Source organism: Trichomycterus rosablanca, chromosome 4 (genome assembly GCF_030014385.1).
Source record: "Trichomycterus rosablanca isolate fTriRos1 chromosome 4, fTriRos1.hap1, whole genome shotgun sequence".
Classification (NCBI taxonomy): domain Eukaryota; kingdom Metazoa; phylum Chordata; class Actinopteri; order Siluriformes; family Trichomycteridae; genus Trichomycterus; species Trichomycterus rosablanca.
Genome location: NC_085991.1, coordinates 35968412 through 35984026, shown reverse-complemented (window position 1 = coordinate 35984026; position 15615 = coordinate 35968412). Strand labels below are relative to the sequence as shown.

Below are 15615 nucleotides of genomic sequence, written 5' to 3'. Positions count from 1 at the left end.
ACAAGATTGTATCTGTGGGAATTTTTAACAAGATTTAGTTAAAAGAGAATTTGTGGCCGCTCAGGTGACGCAGCGGTAAAACACGCTAGCGCACCAGAGCTGGGATTTCGAATACATTTTAGACGAATTTTAGCTCTGCCATCCCGCTGGGCTGGGCGGCCACATGAACAACGATTGGCTGTTGTTCACAGAGTGGGAAAGCCGGACCAGGGTTCTTCATAACAATTATGACCTCTGCTGGCTGATTGATGGCGCCTGCACAGAGTTGGGGAATAATGCTGATCAGGGTCAGGGTGTGGCCCTCGGTGCACAAGGCTGATCCGCATATGAACTCGCCTCGTGCAGGTGAAAAGATGCAGTCGGTACTGAGCACGTCGGAGGGGGTGTGTGTCAGTTGCAAGGCTCCTCAGTCAGCAGTGGAGGGTTGTATCGGTGGAGGTGAATTGCAACGCAATCAGGGGTAATTGGATACGACTAGATTAGGGGAGAAAATGGGGGGGGGGTTCGGAGAAAGAGGGAAATATTGGATGCGAGGGAATAGATCACATTTAATGTTCCAAACGATCAAATTTATCCCAAATGTAATTATTATACTTAACAACAGGTATAACGACCAAACTGCTGCCACAAAGTTTTAAGCCAATACTTAAATAAATACAATTATTTTAACAATAGGTATGGCTGAAACACCAAATGTCAATAATTGTGAGTGGTGTCTACATACTTTTGGCCATACAGTGTATTATATTAGTATTACATATTTAAAATAACTTTTGTCATTTGTTTTTTTTTTTGTGCTGGAAAACACTAAGTAGTTCTAGTCGAATCTATTCCAATGACCCTCTCGTAATTTGCCTCTACTGGTGCAGAACCAGCATCTTTATACCTGCATGAGGTGGGTTCATATGGGGATCTGTTTCGCACACTGAAGCTGCGTCCGAAATTGTATACTTAGAGTACGTACTAGATTCGAGGAAGTACGCACCGCTCGGCCAGTAAAGAAGTACGCGCTTTCAGTAAAGAAGTGTGCAGTATGAACGCAACTCCCCTACGTACTATGTCCACCATCTTACCAACGTCAAGTGATGACGTGAGGACGTGATGACGTAATATCACCATAGTTACAGACCGCGTGCTCATTACAAGCCCCCCTCGCCCCACACTTTTTATTTTGTTCATCTTACTTACACTTGTAAACAGAGGACTCTCCATTTTCTGCCATCTTTCTTCTTCCACTTCGAACGCCTACGCAGCTCCAGTTGAATTATGGGATACATTAGTGGACCGAAAGTGTGCATCGTTTGCATACTCAAACATGGCTGCACAAGAAGTAGGTCATCCGGGCACTTCTCACGTACCTTTTTATGTATACTATGTATTCGGACATACTAATCGCTCTCATGTACTGTATTCGCATACTATTGAGTATTGAAGTATGCGATTTCGGACACAGCTTGAGAGTCACGCACGATTCCCATTATTCCCTGTCTCTGTGCAGGTGCCATCAATTAGCCAATAGAGGTCGTAATTGCAGCAGTTACGAGGAAATCTTGTTGTCATTGTCCCGCCCCTTACAGACACACAGCCAATCATATGTCCGTATAAACACCCTGGCTGATAGCAGGAAAACACCCCTTTTATTACTAAATAATAATAATGTTTTGCAATTTTTTGTTATTTTTTTGCAGATGTGCAAAAACCGCCGGTGCCAAAACGCGTCTTTCTCTGAGCTGGAAGCTTGTATTGCTCGTTGCAATGATCACGGGGTAAGATGAAAATAATGGTTTCAAAACTACTTTGTTGTGTGAAGCTAAAATGGAAGTAATCATTTATATTTTCAATCCAAGCTCTTTCAGGTTCAATTCCACACTATAACCACACCACAAAAGTCAAAAAGACTTCTGGCCAAACTGTGACTCCTAACAGTAAATAACTAAAAACCGCAGCTTTTTAAAATGATGAAAATGGGGGCAAAAAGCCTCCAAGTAGCATGAACACAGAAATCAATCTTTCTAAATCTATTTACCTTCTTTTTTCTGCCATTTTTCCTTTATTCCCATTTCTCTATTTTTGGTTGTTTACTTTGTGAAGTTTTGAAAGGGTAGTCAAACAGTAATATGCTTGGAGGGGGGATTAGTGTCTTGAAAAAAGCCAAACATTTTTATTATCAGTTGGCATTATCTATTTATCTAGTATTGATCCTGTGTCTTAGGGAGTGGGCTTGGATCATAAAAATAGAACATTTATGGTACCCAAGTAGCTCAAACTTCTACCTTCCATTGATTAATTTTCACACTTTTTATTTTCTGTGAATATGGGATTACATTAAGCATTTAAGAACTGTGCATAGTAAGCATTTCGTTTCAGAGAAAAGGGAATAATACAATTGCAGGCCAGTAAATATTTGAATACAGTAACAAAGCAATTGCAAGTAGATGAAAGTAACTGCCAGCTGCAAATAGTAACATGCTGATATTAGGGTAACAAAGAGTTTATTTTAATATTCCATTAGGCAGAAGCTAAATTGTGCACTAGTAAAGAAAAGGCCAGTAAAATATATAATTAAACATATTGCTGGGTGTGCTTTAACTAAATCTACTCCTAAATAAATATATATATGTCGCTCAGGTGGCGCAGCGGTAAAAACACACGCTGGAACCAGAGCTGGGTTTGCGAATACATCGTATCGAGTCTCAGCTCTGCCTGCCGGCTGGGCTGAGCAGCCACGTGAACAACGATTGGCCTGTTGTTCAGATAGTGGTGGGATATCAAAAGCCGGATAGGGACTCTCTCTCATAACTAATGCAATTACGACCTCTGCTGGCTGATTGATGGCGCCTGCACAGAGACAGGAAAAGAGTGCTGTCAGGTTTTGTCTCTCTGTACACAGTGCTGATCCGCATTACACTCATCAAAGTGTAGGTGACAAAATGCATATGGATGCTGCCCTCGCGTCGGAGGGGGCGTGGGTTAGCTTCGTTCTTCTCAATCAGAGCGGGGATCGGCATTGGTGGAGAGGAAGCATGACGCAATCGGGCAATTGGACACACTAAAAGAGAGAAAATACATAAAACAGAAAGAAATGAATATATTACTAAACAAAAAGCAGTTTTACAGTTGATTCAGAAAATACTGAAACTTTTAAATGAATATAATTGTCATTTTACCCATCAGTTAACTTATTATCACCCATAATGATAGTGAAAAGATCATGTAATTCCATTTTTGCATTTTCCTCTTATTCTTTCAACCATGTCAATTCCAATTCCTAGCTTGTTATTTCCTCTGCTGCTTGCACCACCTCCGCCCTTACCAGGTATAGCTGTAGATTATTAAACACCCCCTTAGACATGTGTGAGACGAGAGTCTAACAGAAAGCTGTATCATGTATGTAAAGATACACTATGGTGCTCTGCATGACTTCCACCTTTCATGTAGGCACCTCAACCATCGCATTTGTAGCAGTACCCTGTCGACCTGATTGTGCCTTGGTTTGTAGCACATAAAACCACTGTGCCACATACACACCCCTTTAAAACATTTTGATTGAAACTGAAAACTCTTAAGTGGCCTTCAAGTAGCTCAGCAGTTTATTTCATTAAGCCACCATCATCGGCTATCTGCCAGTTGTCTACACAAACATGACTGGCTATGTCTGATTGGAGGGGTTGGGGGTCTAGGCCAAAGCTCTGTAAGGGATGCCTTGTGTCCAGTGTTTCTAAATGCAACTGAAGCTAAAGTGACTGTGACTGGTTGAAATTAATTAAGAAATAATAAAGTCTTCATACCCTTAATTCAATACTATGCAGCAATCCCAGCTTAAGTCTTCTTGGATACCTATCTACAAGCTTGCTCACCTGGATCTGAGCAGTTTATCAGATTGCTCATGTCAGATCCTCTTAAGCTCAGTCAGATTGAATGACGAGCATCTGTGAACTGTTACCTTCAGGTCTCTCCACAATCATTCAGTGGGGCACTCAAGGTCATTCAGAGACTTACCCTAAAGCCACTCCAGTGTCATTGTCACGTTAATGGTTGAACTGTCAGTCCAGTGTACGCATGTGTGCATTTTGGAGTTTTTTTTTTTTTTTCAGGGGTGTTCATGTAGGTGGCTGTATGTATGTGTTTTTCAATCCAATACAGTCTCCTTGTCCATGCCACTGAGAAGCACCACAACAGCATGATGCTGGGTGGGTGCTGCTAACCTCACTCTAAAGCAGGATTGGTTAAAGAGATGGGATCATTGTACTTCTAAAACTAAAGCAATTCATTTTTTTCGTTTTCTTTTTTTACAAAAGACTGTTGGCCAGCAAAACTTAAAAATAGGGCTAACAGTGAAGATAAATCTGTGACAAAAACAATAACAGCGTTGTTTTAGCCGAGGACTCCACTAGCGAGGCCATCCATTCCGTCAGTCAAAGCAGAGTATCCTGAACTGCCAAACTTGGCAATTGATGTACTTTTGCCTCTACTTGGCTCTGTGAAGTAACGTTTTCTGCTCTCATTTATATCAAAAGCAAGTACCGCTTACGATTTACAGCTAGCTGTAACTGATACTGAACCATGAATTTCTATGATGTGCTCGCAGAAACGGGCTCAGCTGTCGCATTGGTAGTAAATATTTAAATCGGCAAAAATGCATCGCATTTATGATGTGCACAACGTTAATTATATGATTTTAGTTTGTCAAGAATTATGTGCAATGGTTTCTTGGCGAGGGTTAATTTATTTTTTTGTGGTCAAGTTCAAAGTCGGCACACGAAAGGGTGCGCATGTCCAAAAAGGTTGAAAATCCCTGGCCTAGAGTGCAAAGCTTTGGGCTATCAATCGGAAGATTGATGGTTCAAATCCAGGCTCTGCTATGAAGCCACAGTTTGGCCCTTGAGCAAGGCCCTTAACCCTGTCTGCTTCAGGGGCGTCGTACAATGACTGACCCTGCTCACTGACCCCAGCATCCAAACAAGCTGGAATATGCGGAAAAAGAATTGTATACATGACAAATAAAGGCATTTTTCTTCTTCTTGTGTAATGTATGGTTATTAGGAATCAATTGCTTCGATTCACCAAGCTGACTAATCCTGTGAGATTGGGACCGCCCACTCAATTAACATAGACACAGAAATACAAATTAAATAAAGGAGGAAATGTGGAAATACAGAAATAGACCAAATATGAAATGTGTAGAAATAAATTCAAGGCATTTTTTTTAATATGCCCTTTTCAAATGTATTTATTAATTTCAGAGGTGGAAAGAGTACTAAAATATTGTACTCAAGTGAAAGTACTATTACTTTAAGGAATTTTTACTTAAGTACGAGTAAAGTTACTAGTCTAAAAATCTACTTAAGTAAAAAGTAACTCATTTAAAATGTACTCAGAGTAAACGTTACTTAGTTACTTTTTTAACAGGAGAGAATGACAAGTGGATATACATTTTTTATTCAAATATAATAGAAAAAACATGTTGATACAACATTTAAAAAATTTAGGGATGTGTAATGTGTCATTTTAGTACAGACCATCCCATAAAACTCTTTCAAACTGTATAACCACTAGTGATGGGTCGTTCGTGAACGATCCGATTCTATTGAACGGCTCTTTAAAATGAACGAAAGGAACCGAGTCGTGCCTTTGGGAGTTGTTGTCTCTTCCCTGTAGTTTTTTCTCTATCACGTATTACCGAGCGGAATGTAATGAAATGAAATGTAAGCCCAGTTTGGCTACAAGTTATACAACAGAGGATTTATTGCAATTATTTTAAACTATTTTTGTTAATAAAATATACTTGTTGTCAATTTGTATAATTTTGACAACAATCTTTTTTTCTCATTTAAGTGTTGTTTGAATAAGATGATTGTTCATCATTGATATTAATATCGGGGATGTATTATAGTTACAGTAGCGCCTCTCGCTGCCTGGACAAAAGAATGAAGAGCCATTTTTTTGAACGGCTCTTTAAAAGGAACCGAGCCAAAAGATCCGACTCCCCATCGCAGAATTCACTGCAGCAGTTTCCCAGACACGATTTTTTTGCGTTTATTTTACTCAGTAACGGATGTTATTTAAAATGTAGCGAATTACAATTCTTAATACAAAACATACTTAAGTAAAAGTAAAATTACTGGTTGTAAAATCTACTTAAAAAAACTACTCAGTTACAGTAACGCGAGTAAATGTAATTCGTTACTTTCCACCTCTGATTAATTTATGTATTAAACTATTTATTTGTGCATTTACTTATTTATACTTGTCATTTCTCACCCTCCAACAATCTTTGCCATAGTTCTGCCTGAGGAATTTTCATCTCATCAGACCAGAGAATCTATTTCCTAATTTTTCATGAGCCATTTACATGCTGTTTATTAAACACCAAGCAGGCTTTCAGATGCATTTTCCTCGGTGGCATCCTCTTCCCAGTCTGCCAGGCTGATTAATGGAGTGATGCAAAGATAGTTGTCCACCAAACAGGTTCTTCCCGTCTCCGCACAGGACTTTTGTTAATGATTTGTGTCCGCAGACTTTTTTCTTTATCTTTTATAGCAATTGCATTAGCAATTCCATCTACGTACTTGTCATGACTTTCTCAATATCACATACCACATACACTGCTCAAAAAGTCTAGGCACCCTTATTTAATATGCCTCTCGCATCACTGCACACAATGAACAGAAGCTTATGAATGAGTCACATGCACGTCAGACTGAAGGAGATTTCTATTTGTCCTTATTCAGTGTAATGTGCTGATTTGTATGCAGGTGTGCAACAGCAACAGGAACTGCCACTGCAACCGAGGCTGGGCACCACCCTACTGTGATAAACCAGGGCTGGGAGGCAGCATGGACAGTGGACCGGTGCAAGACTACAGTGAGATCTTTACTTATTAACTTTTCATCTTCGCCCTGATGGTCTCTTTCTAAGCCTGTAGGGTATCTAACATTTATAGTGATTTTATCAGCCCAGACCATATTTTATCTCATATTTTCTAACTGTCTACTTTCCAATCTTTTCTGTCACTTTTGCACTCGCTCACCTTTTATCAGAATGTCACCATCACCATTCACTATTATCCTTTCACTTTCCACCGTAATGACCGTCTCGGTGTGCTGGAGCTCTGCAGCTGCTTTTGGTATTTCAGGCTCAGGTCTGGGTTGATGAAAAAAAAAATCCCTCAGTAATCTATAATTCAGGATTTAATAGTTCGATATAGTGAGTGGCTGCACCTTATTATTTTGATACACAGAGGTCCGAACTTGTCGGCGTAAGTGGTATTTACAAATCGATCTGAAATTTTTTTTTAACATTTATTCTGCACACTCAGGTCAGAGTGGACTGGTCGGTGGCCTGGTCTTTGCTTTTCTGGTGCTGCTCCCTGCTGTTCTCATCGCCTTTTACTGCATCAAAATCAAGACCTCCTATTACCACAAATGGCTGTCGCAAAGGGAGAGGACCAAGGCTAACAACAGGTATAACAGCAGCAGTGCAATCAAGGTGTTGTATCAAAAACATGCAGAGAGCAAATGGCTTGATAAAAAAAAATCTTTAGAGCAGACAGAAATTTAGAGATTGAATTGTTAGTCAGTGCAGATCCTGTCTTACTGCACAGCTATTTATTTTGTTAGGACAGCAGCAGAAACAGTCAGGTACAGAGATGACATGAGCTAAGACCAAACCGCTGGCAGCTAGAAAGCAGGACAGGACTGATGATAAAGGGATAAAGCCTAAAAAAAAAAGAACAATGACCAAAAACATTCTCTAAGAGAAATGTTAACACTACCAGACATCAGTGTTGGCTATTAATAACACAATTCCAAAAAAGTTGGGACAGTAGGGTTTCTTTTTTTTGCATTTGCCCCAATTTTCTTTCCAATCTAGTCATATCGAATTACCCGACTGCATTAGTGCTGTTGACCTCCACTCCTGACTGAGGAGAGCCGTGACTAACACACGCCCCATTCATCACGTGTGCAACAGCCGACTGCATCTTTTCACCTGCACGAAGCGAGTTCACACGCGGATCCAGCTTTGTGTACGGAGAGTCGCACCCGAATCCTATTTCCCCCTGTCTCTGTCCAGGTGCCTCAATCAGCCAGCAGAGGCCGTAATTATATCAGTTATGAGGAATCCCCTCCGACATCCTCCCTGCAAACGAGCCGATCATTGTGTACGTAGGCGCTCAGCCTGCCAGGTAGCAGAGCTGAGATTCGAACAGACGAGTTCGAAATGCTAGGGTGTTTTACTGCTGCGCCACCTGAGCGCCTACAGTAGGTACATAAAAGCAATTATTTGTAAGTTGTTTTTACCCAGTACAAATAATAGATATATAATGTTTCATCTTTATTGTAAATAGAAAGTGTACATTGGTGCCTACAACACATTCCAAATAAGTTGGTAAAGGGTTATGTAAGATTGTGAACACCTACCCATCGGCTGGGCGCCCTCTAGCGGGCATAATTGGCAATGCCTGTTGCAGACAAGATTGGCTATTTAAAGTCTGCCGGGTGGATAAAAAACTGGACTGAATGTGGGTGGGGTCTTCGACGCTGTGTAAGGACCCTGGTTAGTAGCCCGAGGCACCCGTACAGGAAGTGGAGGAGTATGGAGATCAGTGCGTGGCTCTCCGCATGCATATACTGGACTCATGCAGAAATTCACTGAATGTGTAAGTGTATAAGAAGGGGTCGGTGGACTGCAGACACATCGAAGGGAGCGAGCGGCAAGCGAATATACCCTCCTCGGACACGACTGGAGTCTCCAGCAGCGGAAGACGAATTGACTACACTAAATTGGGAGAAAAGGGGAAATATGCATAAACAAACAATCAAAAAAATAAAAACAAAAAACCGTAAACTGTTAACAAATTAAACCAATTTCTTAAAGCACAACTGTGGAGATTTTTTTTATATTTTAACACCTACAGTTTTTATTAAGTTATTTAAGGCTTTTTCTATGATTTTGACTTAAGATTAAACAAAACTATGTTAAAAAAACACAGGCTCAGAAACGTGCAAATAAAAATAGTAAATGGCTTATTCTCGTAGGCTACAGTTAAGGCTACACAAAGCAGAAGCCTTATTACACAAGGCCACTTTTCAAATTCTTATTGAAATAATGGACAATGTTTTCCAGACCATAGAGGAAAATGACCATCCCTGTTGTTACCAATGCACAATTCAGAGGCAATGTCTGACATACAGGGATGTGTTATTGCAAATGGTGTGGGTAACTTGCACATCTGTAAAGACACCCTTAATGCTAAGTACATACACATACAGCTGTCTTGACAATCACTTTTTTATCGATGTCTGAATATGTTATAGCAAAACAATGTCAAGCCACAGTCTGCATGTTACTTATTAGTAAGATAGAACAGATGCTATACTGGCCTGTTCTAGAAATCTCAGCACTGCTACCAGCAGACGATAATTGGCTCATCCGTGTTGTTGGATGCCGGAGGGGATTCCTCATAACTGATGCAATTATGACCTCTGTTGTAACACGTGGGTCTTATAGTGCATATAGTAAAGTGTGCAAAGGTCAAAGCAGTGTTGTTTAATAGTAAGATGTGTCTCCTGGGCCGCAGGTGGCGCAGCGGTAAAAACACATGCTGGAAGCAGAGCTGGGTTCTCGAATACATTTGTATCAAAATTTCAGCTCTGCCTACCATCTAAGGCCGAGTGGCCACATGAACAACGATTGGCCTGTTGTTCAGATATGGGCGGGACTAAGCTGGATGCGGTCTCTCTCCCATGACTGGTGCAATTACGACCTCTGGGGAAGTTGTGGCCTAGTGGATAAGGTACTGGACTAGTAAGCAGTAGGTTGCCGGTTCAAGCCCCACCACTGCCAGGTTGCCACTGTTGGGCCCTTGAGCAAGGCCCTTATCCCTCAATTGCTTAGACAATATACAGTCACAGTACTGTAAGTCACTTTGGATAAAAGCGTCTGCTAAATGCCAATAATGTAAATGTGCTGGCTGATTGATGGCGCCTGCACGGAGATGAGAAAAGAGTGCTGTCAGGGTGTGTCCTCTCCGTACACAACGCTGGGCTGCACTGCACTCGTCAAAGTGCAGGTGATAAAATGCATACGGCATGCTGCCCACGTGTCGGAGGGGGAGCTTCGTTCTCCTCAATCCGAGCAGGGATCGGCATTGGTGGAGAGGAAGCATGACGCAATCGGGCAATTGGACGCGCTATAAAGGGAGAAAATAAGTGGGAGACAATGCATAAACAAAATATTTAAAAAAATAAAATAAAAAAATGATGTCTCCCATCGAAAACATCTGGTGCATTATGAAGTGCAACGTATGACAGTGGAGACCCTGGACTGTTAAACAGTGTTATACCAGGCAAGAATAAAAAAAATCCACTTTCACAACTACAATAACTGGTGTCCTTAGTTTTCAAACAATTCCAAAACAATGCTAAAAGAAAAGATTTAACACAGTGGTAAACATGCCCATGTCCCAACTATTCTGTAATGCTTCTCTGCCATGAATTTAGAACAATCGTGTATATAAAAAAAAATATCAGTGCTTCAAAACTTAAAATATTTTGTATTTTTATTGTTTTCAATTCAGTACTGTTTCAAAATATTTGCAAATCATGCTGTCAGATTTTATTTATTTTCTTAATGTTTACCTTTTTTGTAGATTTATTTATTTATTAGGATTTTAACATCATGTTTTACACACTTTGGTTACATTTATGACAAGATTCATCAGTTCACAAGTTCAATATCAAACAGTCATTTTGTACAGACAATTTTGTAGCTCCAATTCACCTCACTTGCATGTCTTTGGACTGTGGGAGGAAACCGGAGCTCCCAGAGGAAACCCACGCAGACATGGGGAGAACATGCAAACTCCACACAGAAAGGACCCTTGCTGTGAGGAGACAGTGCTACCCACAGAGCCACCATGCCGCCCTTTTTTTGTAGAATTGTGCCATAATTAAGTAAAGCTTACTGAAGAGTTTACTGACATTGCTAACAGTTTATGTCGTAGGTTAGTAATGCCTTGGCAGTTATACATGGATTTCGTGCAGAGAATAGGGTTTTTTTCCCCATTTTATCTCACAGTTTGACTCCACTGTGCAAAGTGGAAGCCATATAGCAACATCCAGAACTTCTCTAGGCTAAGTGTCATCTGACATGGATTAAAGCAATGTGGAAATGTATACTGTGGTCTAACAAAGCCACATTTTAATATCTTTTGGGAATAATGGCCATTATGTGCTCAAGCCCAAATACAAAAATGACCATCCTGATTGTTACCAATGTACAGTTCAAAGGCAATGTCTGACATGGTATTGGGGTGTGTAAGTGCCAATGGTGTGGGTAACTTGCACATCTGTACACCCTTGATGCTCAGAAGTAAATACAAATTTTGGAACTACACCTGTGACATTACTTTACAGTACAGGTGCTAGACTGTTATACATACATTTTGTGCACAGGATACTTTTTTTTTTTTTTTTTCAAAGCACAAAAGCATCCATTTAATTTCACAGTTCAGCGTATTTTTTGTATTACCTTGCATTGATATTCCATCCCAGTGGAAGAGCCCAGTGTCTTACACCAGTGACAATGTCTTTTTCTTCCCAGCAGACATGAGAGTTCTATAGAAAAGAGGAAGAATGGACATTTAAACCCAGCTTTTCACTTGAAGGTAGTGGGACCGCTCAACAAAAACACCAATCTCAAGGTACATAGCCACCACAGTAGCATCACAAACAAAACTTATATTAACAGACTTATTATAATGTAATTTTATCATTGTAGCTGACTGTTGTATTGTGCTGAAGGTAATAAAGTCTGTGTGCTCTGTTAGAGCAAATGCTATCCATTGGTTTAAATGCAAGTTAAAGGAACCTTCTAGTGTTGTCAGTCTAATCTTAATCTGCATAATTGGGGTATGAAAATTCATCAATTCCAAATTCAATTAAACTCCGAATCAAAAGGTCTTACAGGTAAACAGATGAAAATGTATCAGTTGATGCCACCATGTCTGGGTATAAACAGACCATACAGCAAATGCTCAATTTATAAGCAAGAATGGGTAAAGGTTTGCCACTTTGCAAAAAATGAGTAAATAGTGAGTAAATAGTCCAACAGCTCAAGAATGTAATTTGAAAGAAGCCATCTAGAATCTATAACATTATTAAAAAGATTCAAAACCCAAATAAATTTCTGTGTTAAGAGCAAGGCCAAAATGAATAAGCGATATTGATTGCCTGTGACCTTTAATCACTCAGACAGCACTGCATTAAAAAACCAACATGCTCCTGTAATAAATATAAACCACATGTGTAAGAACACTTTGGAAACCATTGTCAGTACTATGCAAAGTGAAAGCCACATTCTCATCAACATCTAAAAATGCCATGATGAGTTTGGGTTTAAGCTCATCAGTGATGGAGTGCTTACGTGCTTCCTACCTGCTTTGATAGGTGCCGAATAATCAAACCCTCACTGCAAATCAGCAGTGTTATCCGTTATCTCATGTCCTACCTGGCATTTTGTCATTCTGCTGTGTTGCTAATGAAGCTTCCAAACAGGAACGTTTCATCCAATTTGTCCAAAATGTTTACGATGCACTTGCATTACATCAAGTGGAAATTTGGCAACCTCTTGGGCATTTTAAATCCAAACGTCATTGATTGGCCGTCCATTGTTTAAACAGTAAACTTTTTCAACAGATATTAATTCACTGCATCATAAATAAATAAATACAAGCCAGTAATAGAAAGCAAAAATGATTAATGCAAACAGTGGGTGTTGGACATCCCATTTCAAACACAAATTGTATAAAAACAGAGTGACCTCTAGGTGGTCTTTTTTTAGCTATACCAAAAGCCAGTCTTCTGAGAGGGCTTCTCACAAGACTTTGAAGTATATGGGAATTTGTTTGTTAGCCCCCTTTTATGCTGTTCTTCAATGGTCAGGACCCCCACAGGACCACCACAGAGTAGGTATTATTTAGGTGGTGGATCATTCTCAGCACTGCAGTGACACTGACATGGTGGTGGTGTGTTAGTGTGTGTTGTGCTGGTATGAGTGGATAAGACACAGCAATGCTGCTGGAGTTTTTAAACACCTCACTGTCACTGCTGGACTGAGAATAGTCCACCAACCACCAAAAAAATATCCAGCCATTAGCGCCCTGTGGGCAGCGTCCTGTGACCACTGATGAAGGTCTAGAAGATGACCAACTCAAACAGCAGCAATAGATGAGTGATCATCTCTGACTTTACATCTACAAGGTGTACCAACTAGGTAGGAGTGTCTAATAGAGTGGACAGTAAGTGGACACGGCATTTTAAAACTCCAGCAGAGCTGCTGTGTCTGATACACTCATACCAGCACAACACACACTAACACACCACCGCCATGTCAGTGTCACTGCTGGGCTGAGAATGATCCACCACCTAAATAATACCTGCTCTGTGGTGGGGTCCTGACCATTGAAGAACAGGGTGAAGACAGGCTAAAAAAAAGTATATGGAAAAATAGATGGACTACAATCAATAATAATATAACTTCAAATGCTTCTATATGGTAAGTGGAGCTGATAAAATGGATAGTGAGTGTATATTTTTATATATTTTATTACACCTGATAGCATTTGTCTGAGCTGAACCACATACATTTATTAATTAAAAGGGTTGCCTCAATACTTTTGTCCATATAGTGCATGATGGTACTTGGAACACAACTGCTGTCCTTATCATTTTTATTCTTTTAATATTCCCATACTTTACCCCCCCCCCCCCCCCCCCCCTCACTACTGGCAGCCCTCCACTTCCTGTGCCTATGTACAATAATTGCTAAGATTACGTATTGTCTCGCTTATTGTTGCTGTGTTGTTTTTAATTAAAGCTGCAATTAAATTTCAATTAAATGCTACTTGTTTGTGATTACTATATGCACAATTACAATTATTTGTTTAATTGTAGCATTGTAAAAAGTAGAAGACACAACTTAGATAAATCAAATTATACATTTTATTGGAGAACAAGATTATATTTGTGGGTAACACTTTTAGGCATGCTATTAAAGAATACAGCAGAGTATATTGCCAAGGCTGCATTCATAGTCTCCTTTTTAATGTTAATTTATTTATCTGTTAAATGTGTATATCAGTTGCTGCCTTTCATTCTCCCAAACCAAATAAACCATACTGCAACACTCATGCAATGCATATTCTCTTATTTATGGCAAATGTTTAGAGCTGTAATTAGATTCTGGACCTGTTCTGCTCTAGAGACGTCTGGCAATAAGTAATTTTTCAAATACAAATGAAGGTTCCTACATAAATGTAAAATTGAACAAAACTTAATTACTTGCTGTTGTATCTCTCTATTTAGCTACCTCATACCAGTAAGGAAGTGCTCCCTCTGCGACCAGGCCCAGTCTCCAACGGAAGCCAGCCAGTCAACGTTGTCCGGCCTCTCCGACCCGCCCCTTCTCCCCACGTCCGTGATGTCAAAGTGCCTCGGCCTCCTCCTCCCATCAGCAAACCTCTGGAAGCAGTGAAGTGCAGTCCTACTGCTCCCAAACTCAGCCCACCCAAGAAACCCCTGCCTCTTAATCCTACACGCAGCCCAGTGGTAAATCCCAACTCCACAACATTCTTGCATGTGTTCAGGCAGATCCAACAGCACCTCCACAAAACCACCCATGGGCTTATAAGCGCTGTAATGCTACAGATCATGTGCACTGATAGAGTTCTGGTTTATCACTTTCAGACATGAAGCTGCATTACATTTGTTTTAGGATGTTCAGTTGATCTGCTAATCAAAAAGCCTTCATGAGTTGAATTATTATTTAACAGAACAGTTAAAAATCTGCAAATTAAAAGGGTAGGGTAATTTTATTTAAGTGCAACAGCATGTGACGAGAGGTCAGAGTTGCTGGATTGTTTTGTATGAGGGTTAAATCTGGTTTTGCCTCTCTCATAATTATGTCATTATTATCATGAACTGTTCCATGACTACATAAGAGTGCATTGTTTGTCACAGAGGATTTAGTACAATCTATGTTCCAGTTAACAGTTTTTCCACTAATATTTTCCCCCTTTCGGCTGCCACTACATTTAGGGGTCGCCATAGCGTATCGAATCCACATACCAGACTCGGCACAATTATTAAAACAGATGCTCGTACTGATGCAACCTTCCTTTTTTATCCGGACTTGGGATCAGCACTCAGAGTGCACTGACAAGAGCCCTGTTACAATAACTAGGCTGTTTCGTCTGTGTGCCCAGCCAGTAGCAGAACTGAGACTCAAACTCACTGAGTTAAGTTCTCAGTACTGGTGACTGGTGGGTCAGCATGTTTTCCTGCTGTGCCACCTAAGCACCCATTAACTGACATGTTACATTTTGAAACGGTATTCAGGTCAACTCAATAGACTGTTCTTAAAAATTAAAAAAATTTTGTTGCAGTTATTAGATTATTTTGCAGGTATCAGACTTGAACTTGTCGGTTCGAAACTCGGCTCTGCCATTCGGCAGGCTGGGCGCCTACACGAACAACGATTGGCTGTTGTTCAGGGGAGTGCCAGAGGGGACTTCTCATAACTGATGCAATTCCGACCTCTGCTGGCTAATTGATG

General features: G+C 40.3%; 1 protein-coding gene across 2 annotated transcripts in view; it reads left to right on the top strand.

The window, feature by feature from the left end:
- Positions 1–15615, top strand: part of adam19a (ADAM metallopeptidase domain 19a) — a 228234-nt gene that overhangs the window by 200476 nt on the left and 12143 nt on the right. The window contains exons 17-21 of one of the 2 annotated variants that reach the window (XM_062994232.1): positions 1689–1766; positions 6756–6864; positions 7319–7463; positions 11608–11704; positions 14367–14609. In XM_062994232.1, coding sequence (XP_062850302.1) covers positions 1689–1766; positions 6756–6864; positions 7319–7463; positions 11608–11704; positions 14367–14609 — 672 coding nt within the window. Of the gene's footprint in view, positions 1–1688; positions 1767–6755; positions 6865–7318; positions 7464–11604; positions 11705–14366; positions 14610–15615 lie in introns of both variants that reach the window. The other variant, XM_062994231.1, reaches the window with a different exon arrangement.